At 34.4% G+C, this 22,037-nt stretch overlaps 1 protein-coding gene across 5 annotated transcripts in view; it reads left to right on the forward strand.

Moving 5' to 3' along the window:
• Nucleotides 1-22,037, forward strand: part of CNOT6L (CCR4-NOT transcription complex subunit 6 like) — a 106,254-nt gene that overhangs the window by 37,491 nt on the left and 46,726 nt on the right. For all 5 annotated transcript variants that reach the window (XM_040624964.1, XM_040624965.1, XM_008693263.2 and 2 more), the window contains exons 2-5: nt 1,419-1,540; nt 4,374-4,560; nt 6,019-6,104; nt 21,269-21,358. In XM_040624964.1, the coding sequence (XP_040480898.1) occupies nt 1,429-1,540; nt 4,374-4,560; nt 6,019-6,104; nt 21,269-21,358 (475 nt within the window). In that variant the 5' untranslated portion in view covers nt 1,419-1,428. The remainder of the gene's footprint in view (nt 1-1,418; nt 1,541-4,373; nt 4,561-6,018; nt 6,105-21,268; nt 21,359-22,037) is intronic.

Below are 22,037 nucleotides of genomic sequence, written 5' to 3' on the forward strand. Positions count from 1 at the left end.
GCAGAAGTACTCATAGAGATACATGTGCCTTGTGCACAGCAGAAATTCTGAAAACCTTGTCATCTAAAAATTTTACTTTTAGAAGTGGGATGCCTGGGTGGCTCAGTTGGTTAAGCGTCTGCCTTTGGCTCAGGTCATGATCCCAGGGTCCTAAGCTAGAGCCCCACATCAGACTCCTTGCTCAGTGGGGAGCCTGCTTCTCCCTCTGCCTGCTGCTCCCCCTGCTTGTTCTCTCTCTCTAACAAATAAATAAAATCTTTAGGGCCACTTGTCGTATGCTTCATACATTACACACTTGAGGATTTTTGTATCTAGTTGTCATCACTCATGATCATTTGGTGATTACTTTGGCAGTTACATGAAGACGACTATATAATATTAAGGTGGCATGTAACTCCATCATTCAAATTTGGACACTTTTTTTTTTTTAAACTATTTTTAAGTAGACTCCACTCCCAGTGTGGAGCCCAACATGGGGCTGAACTTAGGACCCTGAGATCAAGACCTGAGCTGAGATCAAGAGTTAGACATGTAACTGACGGAGACACCCAGGTGCACCCTCCCCCAAGTTGGACACTTTTGAAAGTGGAAAGGAATGATATTACCTAAGAACAATAGATTAAACCAAGACTGGCTCATACTAAGAAAATTTTCATTATGTAGGATGCTTTTGACTGCAAGTAACAGAAAACACAACCTAACAATAAGCGAAGTATATTGGTTTGTATATCCGAAAAGCCCAGTGTTTGAGAGTCCTACGGGTATGATATGGTGAGGGCTCTTTGTTTCTCTATTTTCTAGACTCTGACTTCTATGGCTGGCTTCCCTTATAATTGTTGGATGGTTGCCAATAGCAATGTGGACTATATTCTTCTTTTATGACTAGCAGGAGAGAGAAGCCTGCTCCTTCTGTAAGCATAGAATGAATCTTAAGCCTCATGATTGTTAGATACTTCTGAACTAATCTCCATGACAAGAGGAATGTCATGTGCTGATTGTCTTAGATGTAAGATACTTGAATATCACTGAGGCAAGGAGGATGGATTACTCTGATATTCTTAGACTAGTCAGAGTCCATTCAGAAAACTGTTGTAGGGTCAGTCTGTTTAGGAAAGCAAGACAGCTAAAAGAAGGAGAAGGGAATGGATGTTTGGGATAGAATGGATGTTCAGGAAGCAACCACAGAGTTCAGTGTGAAATCCAGTGTCATTGTTTGCATTTTCCCTTAAGCGTATGTTACTGAGTTCCTGCAAGAGCCTAACCTACTGCAGATGTGTTTTCCTTTTAGTGAGAATTTGTAGTATAAAATGACTTAGTAGCCTGGCAAGGGGAGAGGAAAAGAAAACTTACCATACCATTTTTCTTTTTTCTGTAAGACTGTAGTAATTGATGATCATCTTTTTTGTTTGTTTAAACAGACTAATAGGGATGCCAAAGGAAAAATATGATCCTCCAGATCCTCGCAGAATTTATACCATCATGTCAGCAGAGGAGGTAGCCAATGGGAAAAAATCTCACTGGGCAGAATTAGAAATCTCGGGTGAGTGGAATCTGAAGCATTTAATCTAGGATATAATAGCAATGATGAACACAAATTGAATATTGTCATATTTATTTCCTTATTGTACATTTTAAAATAGATGAACTAATTAAGAAAATACAAAATGCAGAGGTACTCATGTTTAATTTACCCGTGACTAAAAATCTTTGTCTCTGTTCATTCTTTTGAGATAATACCTTGGGCCAGGGTTGGCATCTGTAATTGAGGACATTCGGAGTTCAGTTTCTGAGTAAACCAGGTTCTTTGATATAATAGATTTTGTTTTGGCTATTGCAGAGTAATTATTTTTGCAAATTGAAATCTTTGCTATTCTTCTGTCATCTATGTCATCCTAGTGTTGGCAGAGTAGGAAACGTAGAGGCTACTGGTTTATTCTAACAAATAACTAATAAGTATGTTACATGACCTTTCATGTTTAGGATTTGTTAAAATACAATATGATTTCTAAAAACTTACAGCCCCAGTCTACTAGTGAGAAAAAATCAGCAAACCCAAACTGAAGGACATTCTACAAAACACCTAATTAGTAATTTTTGAAATTGTCAAAGTCATGAAAAACAAGGAGAGACTGAGACTCTGTCACAGACTGGAGGGGACTAAGGAGATATGATGACTAAATGCAAAATGGTATCTTGAATTGACTCTTAAAACAAAAAGGTGTAAAAACTGGTGAAATCCAAATAAAATCTGTAAATTAGTAATGTACCAATAAAAAGAAGTAATGTACCAATATTAGTTTCCTAGTTTTGACAAGTGTACCATGGTAATCTAAGAAGCTAACATTAGGGGAAACTGGATAAGGTGTTTATAGGAACTCCATTATCTTGGTAACGTTTTTATAAATCTAAAATTATTATAAAGTTAAAAGTATTAAAAATAGAGTATAATTACTGTCTTTCTTTTATGAATTGGTACAATACAGATAATATGTAGAATGGGATTTTTTCCTCCAGTAGTCTTTATTTGGATGCATTAAACCCGTATTATAGTGTCAATAGCAAGAATTACCTGTACATTTGGCTAAAAGGTAACTGGGTGGATAGGTGGTTGGTAATCAGCAGAATGAATATGAGGAGATCATAATGGGCTAACCCAGGATTTCTCGACTTGGCACTGCTGACACTTAGGGCCAGACAGTTCTTTGTGGTTGGGGGCTGTTGGGTGCACTGTAGGTTGTGTAGCAGCATTCCTGGTCTTTACCCACTAGATGCCGGTAGTGCTACTCTCTGTCTTTTTTTTAAAAGATTTAATGGACATTAATTTCATGGTAGACAGAATACTGGAATTTTGACAATGAAGATAGTTATCCAGCAATTCGGGTCCTTAATGTTGATAGCTTGCCATTTATATGTTTAAATATAAGTTAATATTAACACATTAATATATTTAAGCATATATTAAGTTTAAATACATACGAATATTAACATGAGATATTACCATCTTGTGAAGAACTCCCACATGGGATAGGTTGCTGTAGTACATATTAGTGGAGATCTTAAGGACTATAATTTACATAAATTATAATTTTTTAAATTGAAGTATAGTTGACACACAATGATACATTAGTTTCAGTTGTACAGCATAGTGTTTAGCAGTACTCCTGGCCTCTGCCCACTAGATGCCAGTAGCACTCTTCTAGTTTTGACAACCAGGAATGTCTCCAGATTGCCAAAGTCCCTTGGGGAATAAAATTGCCCCTGGTTGAGAACCACTTGGTTAAGTCCTGGGTACAACTGAAATAAGTGTCTTTGACCAGAGCCTCTCTTCACTTGAAAACTTTCTTTCCTATAAATACAAAATCCTAGTTGGCTCTTAAAGCCTGCTTATAAACAGCCTGAAGGAATCTATGACAGAAGGAGCCCTGGACAGATGTAAGCTTGAGTTTACTGCTTGATAGCTATGTGAAAAGTAACATTTACTGTTGGAGATTTTGTGCCCTCTCTACCTTCCACGGCTCTTTTAATCAAAATCTGTTGTTTGAATAGTGGTATCAAATTAAATTGTTTTACTTTTGTAAAGTTTGTAAAATGATCTTCCCATAAATTATTTAAGATAATATCATATTTTAGAGCAGCTGTGGCTGGGTGATTTGCCCAGGTTTATATAGCTAGTAAATGGTAAAAGTCAGGACTCTAAAATAGGTTTTCTGACTTTTTCTAATATACGTTCCACCATCGAGCTGTTAGATGCTGACTGCTTGGTAAAGCTTAATGTGTGACCATTTCTCTTGAGTATGTTGCATTTAATGCAAAGTCTTAAACCAGAGTTGTTAAGTAATTGTACCATCAGAAAGCTGGGAAGGATATCTCCTTTACGGGTAAAATGGTTTTCTAGTGAACAATCTAAAGTTGGTTCTAAATCTATTACTCTTATCTATTAAGGTTTGTAGTATAATCCAGGCCCAAAATATGGATAAATCTTGCACTACTAATTTTTGTGGAGTATGTAAGAAATACTTTTGTTAGCACTCTGCCTTAAAATAAAATTCAAGACTGTTCTATCACAAAAGCTTAAGTCAGCCCCATGTTTTTCTGAGACCTTATCATCACCCTGACTCCAAGGGTCTCCTCATTATGCCACATCTCATTTAATACATGGAAGGTTCATAAGAAATAATGGTTGTCAGGCAGAAGTGGCATGAAATTAAAGAAGGGCCAGGTGTTTGGAAGCAGTCAAATGGCATTAATACAAAATTAAATGTCAAAGATATAGTATCTGTGTGTATTGCAGTCTCTTCTGCCACTTTTTACTTCTTGAAGTTTAGTCTTTGTCTTAGGCCTTGAATTTAATGCTTCAGAATTTTGCCTTTCAGGTAGAGTGCGGAGCTTAAGTACATCACTTTGGTCATTGACACACTTGACAGCACTGCACCTAAATGACAATTACCTTAGTCGCATTCCACCTGATATTGCCAAGCTTCATAATCTGGTTTACCTGGATCTGTCATCCAATAAACTCAGAAGTTTACCAGCAGAACTAGGAAACATGGTGTCTCTCAGGTAAGAAAATATTATAGATGTGCCTCACTATATAAAATTCTAAATTTGCCAAATAAGAAAATTATGGGATATTACTCCTCTTATAGGAGGACTTTGTGTTTATTTATTTATTTATTTTAATAATATTTATTTTGTTATATTAGTCACCATACAGTACATCCCCAGTTCTTGATGCAATGTTCCATGATTCATTACTTGCATATAACACCCAGTGTACCATGCAGTATGTGCCCTCCTTAATACCCATCACCGGCCTATCCCAATCCCCTACCCCCCTCCCCTCTGAAGCCCTCAGTTTGTGTTTAAAGATCAAATGATATAAAGTGTCTAAACACAGTGCTTGAGTTGGCTTCCATTGAACATTTCCTTTAACTTCAAGGTTTCTAGCTAGACAGCACTTATATTTTTTTTTGACAGACTTGAGGTGGGTTTGGGTTAAAATACTAAGTCTCACTTGAGGCTCAGGTGTGTGATAAGATAATTGTAAATAATTGGGAAAATATTCTGTTCTTGTAGTAAACTTTTAGGAACATAACTTTGTTCTATAAGGCAAAGTATACTTATATATCGCAACTCTTTAAGGAAACCTTTAAAACTTGATAATAAATGGATTTATTTCTAGTCCTTTAGGATTCTTTAAGAATTTCTTCATAGGAATAAATTTTGTAGGTCCCTTAAGACCTTGTATAAATGTTCTCAGTATCAACAGGGATTGCTTTTCTATGTTTATATGCTGAGAAGTAATTTTTAAAAATTGCTGTCATATATTTAAAAATAAATATTTATATTGTTTTAGAATCTTGCTCCTCACCATCTCCTTATTGTGTGTTTTTGTTGGTTTTCTTTTCTTTCATTTTTTTTAAAGTACTTTTTAGCTATCTAATTAGGGGCTGTTTATTTCTTCTGTAGTCTGGCCAAAATTTCAAAATGTTAAGTGTGATCTTATCTATATTATCCTATTATCTGTATTATGCTTTATTTTCAGTGTTTATGTTCTGTCAGTGATTGTTCATCATAGTATCTTAATGTGACTACAGTTGTAATCAGTTATAAAAATTGATAAAGGTGACTGGCTCTTTTTTTCTATGAATTAGACTGGATTCAAGGATATTGGTTGTTTTCGGATACTAAGAATACCTGTCACTCTGATTTGTATCTCTTAGACATTTGGGTGAGAGAGAAAAGGGGATGGATTTAGCCTGAGAATGATATACAATTCTTACAACTTCAATAATCTGTGTTAGAGAATGAGTAAATTATAGAAACACTGTTAACAGTTGTCGCAGTTGCATATTTTGTGGTACTTCAATATTGCACAACATTTTTGGATTGAAAGTATAGAAATATGCCTTGAATGTAAATATCACTCATGGTATGTTAGGGAAGGTTAAGAAAACAATTGTAGATATTAATAAAATTTGATATATTAAGCTAAACAGTTTTTTGTTTTTTTAACAGGGAATTGCTTTTAAATAACAATCTGTTACGGGTTTTGCCTTATGAACTTGGTCGGCTCTTCCAGCTACAAACTCTAGGTTTGAAAGGTGAGTGATTTTTAAGAGATGACAGCATTGACAGTCAGTATTGAAGTGTTTTAAGCCTTTTAAAGACAATTTTCATTACAATATAGGTCAGGTTTAGCATAATTTTGAGAATGTAAATATGCTTTCTTTTGAAATAAAGTGGTTCTTCATTATCAAATTAAGTTTCAGAATTTCAGCATGCTGCCATCATTTTAACAAACTTGTATGGGGAAGTTTTTTTATTTTTATTTTTTATATGTTTTTAATTTCCGTAAAATTCTGACATATCTTAGAGGAGATATTTTAAATTAGCACTGTAGTCCCCCCCCCACCCTTTTAAAAGAATGACTTATGACAAAAGAATGGCTAGAGTAAACCCTAGCCAGAATGATCCATGTCACGTTTTGATAGAGTAGATAAAATAGAATTGACATATTGTATAAGAGAGAAAAAATGATAACAGTAAAAATGAACTATACCTAATAAGTACAGTTGTTCTAAATAAAATGTATCAAGCCAAAATATATGTTCCTTGATAATCTCATTTCAATCAGTTTGGGATGAAAGTCATTCTCAATTCATATAAATACTGTATATGTAACTATAAACTTGTTATAGTTTTCTCTTATAGGAAGAAGGGTTTATTTTGAATTCAGAGGACTAAATACAGATGTACTGTATTGGTTAAACATTTTATTCTGTGCTCACTGAATATTAATCAAAGCCTTATAAAGTAAACACTTTTGTTATTTTCCTTCTTCAAAGACAATTTGAGTCTCTCTGAACATGTTCTGTTTGCATTTGCTTATGTCATATAATGGACTATTAAGAATGAGGCTTGAATATGAATGGAAAGAATCCTGACATTATGGTTGATTAGACTCTGTACAGTTAACCCTTTGTATATTACATAATTACATGAATGGTCTGTCTTGTGTTTTTAGTTTTTCTGTAGGACTTTTTTGATATTTTTAAATTATATTTGAAGTGGACCAGGGGATACTTACATCTAAAATTTTTCTTGAGGTTGAACCCAAGGCAACTTGTTGGGACATTTCACCTTAATCTATATATGCTAAATCTTATTCTTATAAAAATAGTTGAAATAACCATCCATCTCGAGTTGGAGTGGGAACAGGTCTGTTCTTTTCTATTAAATAATATTATGGAATGTTTGTCATTTTTTATAATCTTAGATTCATGAAGTATGAAATTGACATTTTCATACTGATTGTAATATTTTTTTTGTCTCTAAGAATAACATTTTTTTCTTTTAACACCAATTAGAAGAGCTGTTTTCCTCCTGCTAATATTGATGGAGAGCACATCGGTGACAAATGAATAATTTGTTGTTGAACTCCATGATTTACCCTCTGTACCATGTAATGTTCCTGAAAAAGCAAATATTATGTATCCTACTGTTTCATAACTCTATTCTATGTTATTTTATATAAAGATACGTTCCCATAAAATTTATACTAAGCATCAACTGAATGAATCATTCTGAATATCTGTTTTACTGGTTAAAATCTCGATCTTCCAAACTGCTGTTTTTGCCTGGTCTTCGATCCTAGTGTCTTTTTATTTACTGGTTCACATTTGTTAAAATCTCTTCTTAGACCTCTAGTCTTTCAGATTAGGCTGGTGCTCTGCCTTGTGAACTGTTACTTAGCTTTGTTCATGCCTGTAAATAAATTCTTTTCATTAAACTACAGTTTGTTCTATGATAAATACCTATATGCAGTCCTTTTCTCTTCTTTGAGAATTAGTTTTTCTGGCGTGCTACTTTCCATTCAGGTGATCTGATATAAAAAAGCCAAGGACCTTTCAGAAATGAAAGAAACTCAGGGCCCTTTCTGCCATTTTTCAAAAATTTGAGGTGGTAAAAACAGGATTGCTTTTATGAAGCAACTGAACAAGTAAAATGTCCCCAATGAATGGTAGCTTTATGTTCTTAGGAAGGTAAAAATTGAGATAATTTCCTAATCTGTTTTAGTAGTCACATAGTAGTGGTACTTTGTGTCTAGAAAAGGGGAGGAAGTGGAGTGGAGCATTTAAAATGGCACTGTGATATACTTAAAAGAAACAGTGAGAATGCACAGCCTCTGAGATGCCATTTTGTCTTGAAACTGAAAAAAGGAGCACCTTTTTCCTATTTCCTTGTCTTCCTCTGAAGCACAGATAGGGAAATATTGATAATAAGTTTGATCATCCTGGCCCAACAAGCTAATTTCTAGAAATTGTTTTGACATTCGAGGAGTGTATGTGAAGGCTATGTACGGTATTTGAGGAGTTAGGATAAGAAGGCCAATTTAAGAGATAAGACATGGCCAGTCAAGTAATTAGGAAATGTTCTCTTAAGTCACTCAAAAGAAAAATCCAGAGTGTAGCAATTTTATAGAAGAAATAAATAAAGGCAGTTCTTCTATAGTTATTTTATTTTATTTTATTTTATTTTATTTTATTTTTAAGATTTTATTTATTTATTCGACAAAAAAAGAGACAGCCAGCGAGAGAGGGAATTTATTTATTCGACAGAGATAGAGACGGCCAGCGAGAGAGGGAACACAAGCAGGGGGAGTGGGAGAGGAAGAAGCAGGCTCCCAGCAGAGGAGCCTGATGTGGGGCTCGATCCCATAACGCCGGGATCACGCCCTGAGCCGAAGGCAGACGCTTAACCGCTGTGCCACCCAGGCGCCCCATCTATAGTTATATTAAATAATTTAGAACTCATGTCTTAAGGTGTAAGGCAGTACTTTTCTCTAACATATGGGCCAAAGAGTTGTCCTCACACATTAAACATTGAAATCCCAGGTTGTAAACTATTTATAGAACTTCAGCAATTGTGAAGATTTCTAGCTTTCTTCCAAGAATTACTTATCTCCCTTAAAATAAAATGGACCATGCCAATAGAAGCTTCTTTTACTTGAGAAATTTTTTATTCATGAAATATAAAAGAATAACATGTTTTTGTATTCATGAAATCAAAAAGAATAACCTACATTTTAAAGAAAATAAGATGAATAACTGGATACCCATTATATATTTGCAGTACCTTTTTTAAGAAATGCACTTCGAAAATCTGTCATTCATATAGGAGGCAAAGTACTTATTTCTGTGTTATATAATGAGCTTCTAGAAATTGGCAAGAGAACAATCTAGAAGAGAGCATATTAATAGCTCATATAAGAGGATATACACAGGCTTTAAAACATAGGAAGTTCATCAGTTTATGCAAAATAATAACAATGCAAATTGGAACTATACTCAACTTCTACCTGTTAGATTGGAAGAATTCCAAAAATCTGATAAAGTAACTGTTGGTGAGATTATTGGGAAATAGGCATAATCACACCTCGTTGGTGTAGGTCCCCTGTACCTTAAAATTTTCCTGTGTGCCTTTTCATGATTACATCTTCATCCCTTCTCCCAGAGGTTACTACTGTCCTGGATTTTACGTTAGTTATTCCTTTACTTTTCTTTCAATCGAACAACAGATATTGATGAACACCTACTAACTGCCAGATGTTGGGGTTATATATGTAACTATTACCAGTGTTTTAACCTTTATATAAATAAATGAAATCCTACTGAATATATTTTTCTGTGACTTGCTTTTTTCAGCTTTATGTTTTTATGATTCAGCCATGTTCATGCATGTATGTAATTGTAATTTAATTGTTGTGTTGTACTCTGATATATGAATATGCTATAGTTATTCAATCTACAGTAGATATTTAGATGATTTGCCTTTTTTGGGGCTACTATAAGCAATGCAGCCATGAACATTCTTATACATAACTCCTGATAGAGTTCCTAGGAGTGGAATAGTTGGGTCGTAGAGATCTGCTTGTACTTCCTTAGCTTTATTAGGTAATGCCATAATGTTTTACAAAGTAGCTGTACTAAAATACACTCCCAAAAGTAATATAGTTTCCATTTTTCTGTCTTCCTCCCAACACATAGTATTGTCAGCTTTTTAAAGTTTTGTCTGTTACTGAGTGTGAGTTTCTAGTTCTCTTAATTTGTGTTTTCCTAATTGCTAGTAAGATTGAGCACCTTTTCATATATTTATTGGCCATGTTTCTTGTTTGAAGTTGCAATTGATGTCTATTGCTCATTTTCACTTGAAGTATTTATTTCTTCCTGATTATAGGTATTCTTAAGTTTGGTCTCTTTTGTATTATAAATGTCTTCTACTCTGGCTTTTCTTTCTGTTCTCTCAGGTATCTTTTAATAAGTAGATTTGTTTTTATTGTAGTTGAATTTAAAGATCTTTTCTTTTATGAAGTCATAACTAGTGAAAGAAATCCTACCCTACCCCAGGTCAGAAAAATGTCTTTCTGTATTATTTCCTAAAAGTTTTGTAAGGTTTTGCTCTTCATAGTAAATTCTGTCATTCATTTGAAGTTTAAAATTTTTTTTAAATTGAGGTATAGTTGATGTATTAGTTTCAGGTGTACAACATAGTGGTTTGACAGTTACATGTATACACACACACACACACACACACACACACCACAAAATGCTCACCACATTAAGTTTAGTTACTACCTGTTACCATACAACATTATTGCAATATTATTGACTATATTCCCTATGCTGTACTTATCCCCATGGTTTATTCATTTTATGATTGGAAATTTGTACTACTTAATCTCCTTCACCTATTTCACCCACTTCCCCCCACTTTCCATCCCCCTCCCTGTTGGCAACCACCAGTTTGTTCTCTGTAAGAGACTGTTTTGGTTTTGGTTTTTGGGGTGTGTGTGTGTGTGTGTGTGTTTAAAGATTTATTTATTTGAGAGAGAGTGCACGAGTGTGAGTGGAAGGAGGAGTAGAGGGAGAGAAGTAGACTACCTGCTGAGTGAGGAGCCCTATGTAGGGCTGGATCTAATGACCCTGAGATTATGACCTGAGCTGAGACCAAGAGTTGGCTGCTTAACTGATTGAGCAACTCAGCCACCCCTTTGTGTTTATTGAGTAAGCTCTAAGGCCATGATGGGACTTTGAACTCATAACTCTGAGATCAAGAGTCATATACTCTATGGACTGAGCCAGCCAGGTGCCCTTCTTTTGTTTTTTAGATTTCACATCTAAGTGAAATTATATGGTATTTGTTTTTCTCTCTCTGATTTAGTTCACTTAGCATAATTCCCTCTAGGCCCATCCACATTTTTGTAAATGGCAAGATTTCATTCTTTTTTATAGCCGAGTATTTCATTGTGTATCTATATATACCACATCTTTATCCATTCATCTATCATTGTTTACTTGGGTTGTTTACATATCTTAGCTGTTGTAAATACTGCAGTAAACGGGGATGCATATACCTTTTTTAATGTCCATTGTTTTTTTTTTTTTTTTTTTTTTTTTGAGTATACTTGATACATAGTGTTACATTAGTTTCAGGTGTACAACATAGTGATTCAACAACTCTGAAAGTTATATTGTGCTCACCACAAGTGTAGTTACCATCTGTTACCATGTAACACAATTTAAATACCACTGACTGTATTTCTTATGATGTACTTTTTATTCTTCTAACTTAATTTCATTGCATAACTGGGAGCCTTCACCCATTTTGTCTATTGGCAGTTATCTGGCAACCATCACTTTGTTCTCTGTATTTATAGGTCTGATTCTGCTTTCTGTTTATTGATTTGTTTTTGTTTTTTAGATTCTGCAGTGTAAGTGAAATCATATGGTATTTGTCTTTCTCTTATTTCACTTAGCATAATACTCCGTGGGCCTGTCCATGTTGTCAGAAATGGCAAGATCTCATTTCTATGGCTTAGTAATGTTCCATTGTGTGTGTATGTATATGTGTGTATGTATATATGTAATATTCCATTGTCTATGTGTGTATGTATACATATATACACATATATGTACACGTATACATATATACATACACACAAATATATATGTACATACTATATCTTCTTTATCCATTTATCTGTGGATGGACACTTGGGTTGCTTCCATATCTTGGCTATTGTAAATAATGTTGCAGTAAACATAGGACTGCATATATCTTTTTGAGTTAATGTTTTCATTTTCTTCTGGTAAATACACAGAAGTGGAATTACTGGATTGTATTGGATTTCTATTTTTAACTTTTTGAGGAACCTCCATACTGTTTTCCATAGTAGATGTACCAATTTACATTCCCACCAACAGGGTTCCCTTTGCTCCATATGTTCACTAACACCGGTTATTGTCTTTTCAAACTAGCCATTCTGGTGTGAAGTAAAATCTCATTGTGGTTTTGATTTGCATTTCTTTAATGATTAGTGATGTTGAGCATCTCTTCATGTGTCTGTTGGCCCTCTGTATGTCTTCTTTGGAAAAATATTCAGGTCCTCTGCCCATTTTTAATCAGATTTTCTTTGGTGTTGATATATATGAGTTCCTTGTATATTTTGGATATTAACACTAAATAGGTAGGGCATTTGCACATATCTTCTCCCGTTCATTAAGTTGCTTTTTTGTTCTGTTGATGGTTTCCTTCACTGTGCAAAAGCTTTTTAGTTTGATGTAGTCCCAGTTATTTATTTTACTTATTTTGTTTACCTTGCCTGAGGAGAGAGATTTACAAAGGTATTAAGACCAATGTCCAAGACTTGACTGCCTGTGTTTTCTCTTAGGAATTTTATGGCTTCAGGTCTTATTGAGGTTATCAAACCATTTTGAGTTCATTTTTGTATATGGTCTTGAGTTCATTTTGTATATGGTCCAGTTTCATTCTTTTGCATTTACCTATTGCATTCTAATACAATTCCAAAATACAATTTTGGAACCAATTTTTTAGATGGTATGAGGGGTCTCATTTAGGGAGTGATGTAGTCTTGTTTTTTTTTCCTATGAATAACCAACTGTCTCACTATCATTTAGCGAATAGTTTTCCCTTTTCCCATGGATCATCAGTGGAGTCATCTCTCTCTCAGCTATGTCATGGTCTGTTTTTGGATCTCTGTTTTATATATCCAGAGGTCAATTTGTCTAACCTTGCACTAATTGCTACATTATCATAATCATTATTATGGCTTTATATTAAGACTTGATACCTGCTTTGGGAATTCCCCTTACATTTTTCTTTCATAGTGTTTTGGCAGTTTGGCTGTCTTGGATTTCTCATGCATAAGAAGCAGCTTGTTACAGTTTGATGAAAAGTGCTCTTGGGACTTCAGAATTGCATTGAATGTGTAGACCAATTTAGGAAGAATTGACATCTTAATATATTGAGTCTTCCTATCTGTGAATTTTGGCATCTTCTCCATTTATTTTGATCTTATTTAATGTCTTCAAATAAAATTTTATAACTTTCTGCACATCTTTTGCTCAGGTACATCTTTGTTGGGTTTGTTTCTTAAGTACCTTACACTTTTTTTTCCTATTACAATTATTTTTAAAGTTGCTTTTTCTGCCTATTTGCTGTTGACACATAAGAAAAAAATTGATGTGTAGTAGGCTTTCTTGGCTAAATTCTTACCTTTCAGAAAATTTGTCTGCAAATTTTTTCGGGTTTTGTATGCAGATAATCATTTCACGTGCTGATGACAGTTTGGTTTCAAACTCTTACATGTTTCTTATTGTAATGTACTGACCAGAATGTTTAGTACAATGTTGAGTAGAAGCATCAATAGTGGGTGAACATGCTTCTATTCCCATTTTTAAAAGAAATGCTTCTAATATTTTTCCATATTTGCTTTGTGTTTTTGATAAAACACTTTTTTTTTTAGTTTCTAGAAGTTTTCTTCTGTTTCTATTTTGCTAATCCTTATGTGAGTACAGAATTTTATTAAATGCTTCATCTGTTGTGAGATAATTTTCTCATTTCATAGGTCGAGTTAATAAATTATATCTACATTTTTCCTATTTAATTATTCATTTTTTAAAGTTTATTTAAGTAATCTCTACACCCAGTGTGGGGCTTGAACTCATGACCCCAAGAGCAAGAGTCACATGCTCTTCTGACTGAGTCAGCCAGGTGCCCCCATTTTTTTCCAGTTTAAACTCGCTTGCATTACTGAGATAAATCCAACCTGGTGCTTCTGTATGCTGGATTTATTTCGATAATATTTGTCAAGGAATGTGAAGGCCCTGAATTTTACCCTACTAATAAGCTAATAAGTTAGCCAATTATTGTTTCATGGATAGTGGCAGAAGACAGTGAGACTCCTGGGTCAGACAAAGAACGTTATCACTTCAAGCTACAAGATGGGCCCAGACATATGTACACAGTGATTTTGCCCTGCATCTGAGTAGTTCATGTCCAACCCTCCAGCACTTTTCAAGCAAGCACCAAATACCAAGTAAGCAGCAAAAAATTAGTTGTGATTCCCCAGGGGGGGCAAAGAGTTACATGGAAATATTGCTGTGGTTGCCTTAACCTATTTAGTTGCCTATATAACTAGCTACAGAAACTGCTCAGTATCAGACTCATAGACCTCAGAATCTGTCACACTCACCAAGAATGAAGAGGGAAGCACAGGCCCCTGGTGAACTGCCCCTCCCAACAAAAAAGATTTTTAAGGAATTTTAAACATATGCTCATGAACAAGACAGACCTAAATAAGATTCTTAATCGGGTCTCAGAACTAATGTGTTCCTTGAAATTTGGGTAGAATAATTATATGAAACTCATATTGCCGGTTGTTTCTTTGTGGAAGATGTTTAAGCACCACCCCAATATATTTGAAGTTACAAGAACCATTGAGGTTTTCTAATTGTTAATGAGTCAGTTTTGTTGGACCATATGTATACTACTGGAATTTGTTAGCTTTTTAATTTTTCCAAACTTATTTGCTTGAAAGTGTTCATAACATTGTTGTGATATATTTTTAGACTCTGTTCTGTTTATAGCTGTATCACCCCCCCTTCATTTCTAAGATTGTTTATTTGTGCTATTTTTTTTTTTGATGTAGCCTCCCCAGGGATTTGTCAGTTATGTTATTTTCATTGAATCAATTTTGCCTTTTATTTTTCAAAAACTGGTTCAGTTCTGTGTTTCTTTATTCTGTTTTGTCTGGATACATCATATATTTTCTTTTTTTCTCTTTTTAAGTTAGATATATGGTTTAGTTTATATTTAGATTTTCTTATTTTATATAAGCATTTAAGTAAGGCTATAAATTTGCCTATTTGGCTATTTTTGTTGTTGCTGTTGTTGCATCCCACAATTTTGATATGAAGTATTTTCATTTTTGTTTTGGCCTAATTATTTTTAATATAGGTTATCATATCTTCTTTGACCCATTTGTTATTTAACATTTCCATGCATACATGATTTTAAATCTGTCTTCTTTTATTGTTAGCATTAAAGTTAACTGCATTATAGGCAGTTAGGGTAATCTGTATGAATCCATTCTTTGACATTTGTTGATTCTTACTTTATGACCTAGTATGTGATCAATTTTTGTTAAGTGTTTTACTGAATCTGAGAGAATATTGTTTTTCTAATTGTTGGGCACAGGTCTATATGTTTATCCATTAGATCAGATTTGTTGCTCAGATTTTTTATATCTTTACAAATTTTTGACTCTTTCCTCTTTTAGTAATTAAGGTGATTAATGCTAAAATTTCCACTAAAATTGTGGATTTGCTCATTTCCCCATGTAGTTCACTTGGCTTTTGCTTTATATCCTTTGAGATTATTTTATTAGGTATACCACCTGCACCCGTATATTGCTGTATTGTATATATTGCTGTACTTTCTGTTGAATAGAACCTGGTATTAGGTGGTGAGCCTCTTCCTCCCTCGTTGAGTATTTTCATCTTATAGTCTATGTTGTCTAATATTACAGCTGTGCAAGTTTTCTTTTGGTTAATATTTGTCTAATATATCTTTTCTCATCTGTTTATTTTCAGCCTTTCTGTGTGCTTATGCTTAAGTGGTATCTCTTACAAATAGTATATAGCTGGACTTTGCTTTTTTTTTTTTTTTTAAGATTTATTTATTTGAGAGAGAGAGAGCATGTGTGCAAGCAGGGGGAGGGGCAGAGGGAGAGGGAGACAAGCAGACCCCCTGCTGAGTTGGGGAGAGTCCAACGTGGGACTTGATCCCAGGACCCTGAGATCATGAACTGAGGCGAAATCAAGGGTCCAGTGTTTAACTGATTGAGCCTCCCAGGTACCCCTGGGCTTTGTTTTTAATACATTCTGATTTTATTTTGTTTTTAATGTGGTTCAGATCAGTTGCCTCATCTATATTGTAATTACGGATATTTTTGTAATATACTGTCCTACTTTGTCCACTCTTTGTGGTTATGTAGCATGAGATCTCCAACTTTGTTATTGTTCACGTTTGCTTTTATACCTTTAGATGCTCTACATTTCCATATAAATTTTAGAGTCAGCTTTTTTTTTAACTACTAATTCAATTTCTTTCATTGATAAAGGACATTGAGATTATCCCTTTCTTAGTATAGCCACTCCAGCTCTTTTCTGTTTGCGTGGCATACCTTTTTCTAGTCTTTTACTTTCAATCTATTTGTGTCTTTGAATCTATAGTGTATCTTTTGTGGACAGCCTATAATGAGTTATGTTTTATTCATTCTGCTGATCTCTGTATTTTAATCACAGTTTAATCCACTTACATTTAATGTATTTGCTGATAAGGTAGGATTTTCATCACCATTTTGCTATTTTCTATGTCTTAGTTCCTTCTTGTTCCTCTGTTTCTCAATTAATGCCTTCCTTTTTTGTGTTAAATGAATATTTTCCAGGGTACCAATTTCATTCCCTTGTTTCTTTTGCTACATTATTTTGAGCTATTTTCTTAGTGATTACCCTGGGGATTAAAGTGAACATTTATGGTAGTCTTAATTTGGATTAATATCAACTTAATTTCAATAATATAAAAAAAACTTTGCACCTATAGCTCCATTCTCTTCTCATTTATGCTGTTACTGTCATAAATATTATCTTTGTACATTGTGGCCATCAACATAGATTTATCATTTCTGTATGCAGTTGTCTCTTAGATTGAAAAATAATAAAACCAGTAATTGTATTTATGCTGTCTTCATAGATACCTACATAGTTATCTTTATTGGTACTTCTTCTTTTTATCGTATGGATTCAAGTCACCATCCAGTGTCTTCATCCTGTAGGAATCCCTTTAATATTTTCTGTAGGACTGGTCTAGTCACAAACTCATTCAGTTTTTGCTTATCTGGGATTGTCTTAATTTCTCCCTCAGCTAAGAAGGATATTTTTGCTAGATATAGAATTCTTAGTTGACAATTTTTTTTTCTTTCAGCACTTTGAATATGTCATTCTTCTACCTTTTGGCCTCCGTAGTTTTTTTAAGATTTTATTTTTAAGTAATCTCTACACCCAACATGGGGCACAAACCTATGACCCTGAGATCAAGAGCTACATGTTCTACTGACTGAGCCATTGAAATTTGTTAAGTTTAGTGTCCCAGCTTCTGACTTGTGCACAGCCTCAAGATCAGGAAGAGGTGAGAGCTTAGGCTGTTTTCAGGTGTTTCCTAAGCATATGCAAAGCTGCCCGTGTTTATGGTTTTCTAGATAACCTGGAATATGTCAGAACTTTTCAGAGCCCTTATTGACATCTTATTCCCAAGCTTTTCCTATTTAGCATTTAGATTAGTCTGTTGTTGCCTTACCTGTTTCCATGACCTCAGACAGCCATAAATTAAATCATTTACCAGTAATGGTTTCCTCGAACATGCCCTTACACCCTCTCCCCCTTCAGGTGGAAGGCTTTTAGCACTTGGCTAGAGTCAAGGAACTACCACCACACAGGTCAGTCAGATAAATGACTAGTCTTGGGAATGAGGTTTTGAAAGGCTCTAGCTCAATTTTGGTTGCTTCAGTGGTTGCCAGGCTGCCTTGGCAGTAAGGGACCAGAAGAAGTCAAAACTCCACAAATTACCGTCCTTACCCATATCCTGCCATTTTGCTCTTATGAAGGGGCAAATTTTTGGAGGTCCTTACTCTGCCATTTTTGGCTGAATTTTCTATTTCGTTTTGAGTGAGGTTTGATATTTTCTGTCTTTCAAGGAATTTGGTCATTTTTTTCTAAGTTGTTGAACTTAAGAAGAAAGTTTTCTTAGTATTCCCTGTCCTAATGCCTCAAGGACTATTCCTTATTTAATTCTTGATATTTAGGAGTTGTGTCTTTTTTTCTTGATCAAGTGTAGGTTTATCAAATTTATCTCTTTTTCAAAGTACCATGTTTAGGTTCAGACTAACAGTACCATGTTACTCTCTTGTTTTTGGTTGTAAATTTTATTGATTTCTGCTCTTTATTATTTCTTTCTGGTTTCTTTGGGGTTCATTTGCTCTTCTTTTTTTAGATTCTTAATATGGAAGTTAAGTCACTGATTTTAGATCTTTTTTTTCCAATATAAGGATTTAATGCTATAAATTTCCCTTTAGACACTGACTTATGTTCATCTTACAATTTGATGATGTATTTTCATTTTAATTGAATTAAAATTTTTTGTGACCTTGTCTTTGACCCATAGATTACTTAGAAGCGTGATGTTTAATTTCAGAGTTCTTGGAGATTTTCTAGTTCTATTTAATTTCTGTTTTTTTTTTTTATGATCAGTGCTCTGATTTTGTTTCTTTTAAACATGTTTCAGTTTGTTTTCTGGCCCGGAATATGGTCTCTCTTGGTGGATGTTCACGTACACTTGAAAAGATTGTATATTTTCCTCTTTTTGAGTACAGTATTGCGTAAATATCAGTTCAGGTTGGTTGATGTGTTTTTCTGATCCCCATCTTTACTTTTTTTGTTGATAACTGGTGGAGGAGTGTTGCAGTCTCGAATACCATTTTGCACCCTTCGAAAATATTATTCCAGTGTATTCCAGCTTCTATTTTTGCTAATGAATTTTATTGCCATTACCATGTTTTTTGTTTTAAGTAATTGGTTATTTTCCCTAATAGGTTTTTAAGTTTTCTACTTGCAATTGGCATTCTCTAGTTTGCAGTACAAAGTAAAATGAAACCCTTTCATATACTTCTTTGTATACATTGTGCTTCTTGGGTCAGTTTATTCATTTTTTAAAAAATTATCTTTTGAAAGTTTGCAGCCTTTTTCTTTTTAAATAATGCATCTTCTTACTTCTCTCCAAACTCTCTTTCTGGCTAGAACTTAGGCTGTGTTTACTGTTTGCTGTTGTTATGTGTCAGAGTCTAAAATTTCCTCTAGTTTTCTTGTTTTTATCTCCTCTGTTGCCATTGGGTTTTCCCAGAGACTCTGAGGCTTATAGTTCTATTTACCATAATCCTCTTATTATACAGGAGCAATACTCCTGTGGTTGTAAGATGTGGAAAGAGAGGAAGAGTTCTGTAGTTTTATGATTAGGTCTCATTCTTTTTGGGCCTTTGAGTTAGATATGCTCCTTCCTACTCTCTCTGCCCCAAATCAGGCTTGAGGGGCTGGAGTGTGGGGTATTTACTTGGGGTTAAATGGTAAAACGTCACCTGATTATATTCTGGTAAAATAGTTTTCCTTGCATGCAGGACTTGTTAAGGAGAGCATTACTCTCCCCCTCCCTACCTCCCACTCTCTCTTTCCCACCAGAAGCACAAGGGGAATTTTTCTCCAGTCTTGATATTAAAAACGTGTTGGGGCTCTTGGAGATAAAACTCAGGGAAGTGTTGGAGGTTCCTAAGATTGGGTCCCTTTGACTTTTTAACTCTCAAGCTAATTTTCCCCAAGCCTCCAGCAATTTGTCAATTATGACTTCAAGTGTGCCAACTGATACTAGTTCATTTCTGGGGTTCTGTATCTGGACTTTTCCTGCCACTCGGCTGTGATTCTCTATATCTGCTTGTTTGTGTTCAGGGCAGCAGTTTGCCTTATGACTTCAGTTGTGGGGACAGGAGGGACAACTTCCACGTTCTTTGTATGTTGAGCCAGAGACCTAACTCCTGTTCTCTATTTCTAGAACTCCAATTTAATATATGTTAAGATTTCTTACCTAACTCACATATCTAATAACTGTCTCCCACTTTATATCTTTTTGACTCTTGGTTATGCATTTTTGGTAGTTTCTTTGAATGTATTTTTTCTGTTCACTAATTTTTTAGTCAAGTCTGATGCACTGCCTAACTCATTGATGATAGGTTTTTTTCCCCCTAGTACTTTGAGTTATCATTCTATATGGTAAAATACCCAAATATTTTAGTACGCACTGTGACTAATTTTGATAAAAGTATATACTCATGTTACCACTGCCAACCTGAAGATATAGAGCATTTTTGTCACACCAGGAAATTTCCTTTTTCTCTTTCAAGTCGACTGGAAACTGCCAATCAGATTTTCACCACAGTTGGACCATTTATACTTCTACCAGCAATATGAGAGTTCCAAGGAGTCTACATTTTTCTATCACTTTTATGGTCAATATTTTTAAATTTTAGCCATTCTGCTGAGTGTGTGTGTTGAAGATTTTGTTTGCCTCAGTAGTTAAAACCTTTGTTTCTGGAAGTTCCATGGTTTTTGTCTTTTCAAATCTGTTTGCAAGATTGTTATTGCATGCCTGTTTTGACAAATCCCTCTTATATTTCTTAAGGGAATATATAGACTGTTAACAATAGCTTGTGTTTTTGATATTTAATACATCTGTACCATTAGTACTCAGATATTCCTGATCACCATCATGAAAAAATTCTTATTTTCATTTTCCTCTCACATTTCACTAACTCACATTTGTACAAGGTTTCCTTTTCACTTGAAATGTCTTCCTTTCTCCATATGTAATATAAATATTCTAACTAGGAAGACCCTCCTTTTTTTTATGATAGCATTCATTCTTTCTCATAGGACTGTTTGTCTTTCAGTTAGAATATTGTCTTTCAAAGATAAATTTAGAACTTACAAAGGTTAATTCAGGGTACTGGTTTGTGGTATTACTTCAGAATTGACTAAGATTAATATGTATGTTTATATATATGATTTTGGCAAACATACATTGTAGGTATATAGTATAAACCTTGAAATCTGAAAAGAAAATGTTTTTGAAATTTTATGACTATCTTAAAGAGTATTTCTTTAGATTCACATAATTGCTTTAAATTTATGTAACAGATTAAATACTTTAAAATTCACTTTACAAAATTAATATTTTATTGTGTACATTTGTCTGGTCTTACAATTGTAAGTCTTACAGATTTTATTTTTGTATTCTGCCTTAGGCAATCCTTTATCACAGGATATTCTCAATTTATACCAGGACCCAGATGGAACCCGAAAGCTACTGAACTTCATGCTTGACAATCTTGCAGGTAACTCTTAATGATCAGTGAACTCTACATGTATTACTACTAGGTAATATGTCCCATGTTGCTTGAGACCATCTGACCTTTTTTTTTTTAAATAACTTCTCATAGTTTTAGAGTTCCTTTTTTTTTAAAAAAATATTTTATTTATTTATTTGACAGAGACAGCCAGTGAGAGAGGGACACAAGCAGGGGGAATGGGAGAGGAGGAAGCAGGCTCATAGCGGAGGAGCCTGATGTGGGGCTCGAACCCATAACGCCGGGATCACGCCCTGAGCCGAAGGCAGACGCTTAACCGCTGTGCCACCCAGGCGCCCCTAGAGTTCCTTCTAATACTGTATCCCATGGTAGTGGGACATTCTTTTCATATACTGAGTGCTTTCTGTTTACCAAGCAATATATTAGGAGCTTTAGTTACATTATCTCATTTAATTTTTCTAAGAATCTAAGAGGTCTGAATTTTTACTGGTATTGTACAGATGCAAGTTCTGAGATTCAGAGAATAAATTAATTTTCCCAAGTTAACACAGCTGATTAATACCAGAGCTGTGAACCCAAGATTCTCTTGCTCTTCATCACAGATACATAGTTATTGTTTGAATTTGATGGGGATTATGTGGATCCCATACACTGTACACATTTTTTGTGAATGAAATTAATAGTTTGATTCACTACACAGTTGTGG

Source organism: Ursus maritimus, unplaced genomic scaffold, assembly GCF_017311325.1.
Source record: "Ursus maritimus isolate PB19 unplaced genomic scaffold, ASM1731132v1 scaffold_8, whole genome shotgun sequence".
In the NCBI taxonomy this organism is placed as follows: domain Eukaryota; kingdom Metazoa; phylum Chordata; class Mammalia; order Carnivora; family Ursidae; genus Ursus; species Ursus maritimus.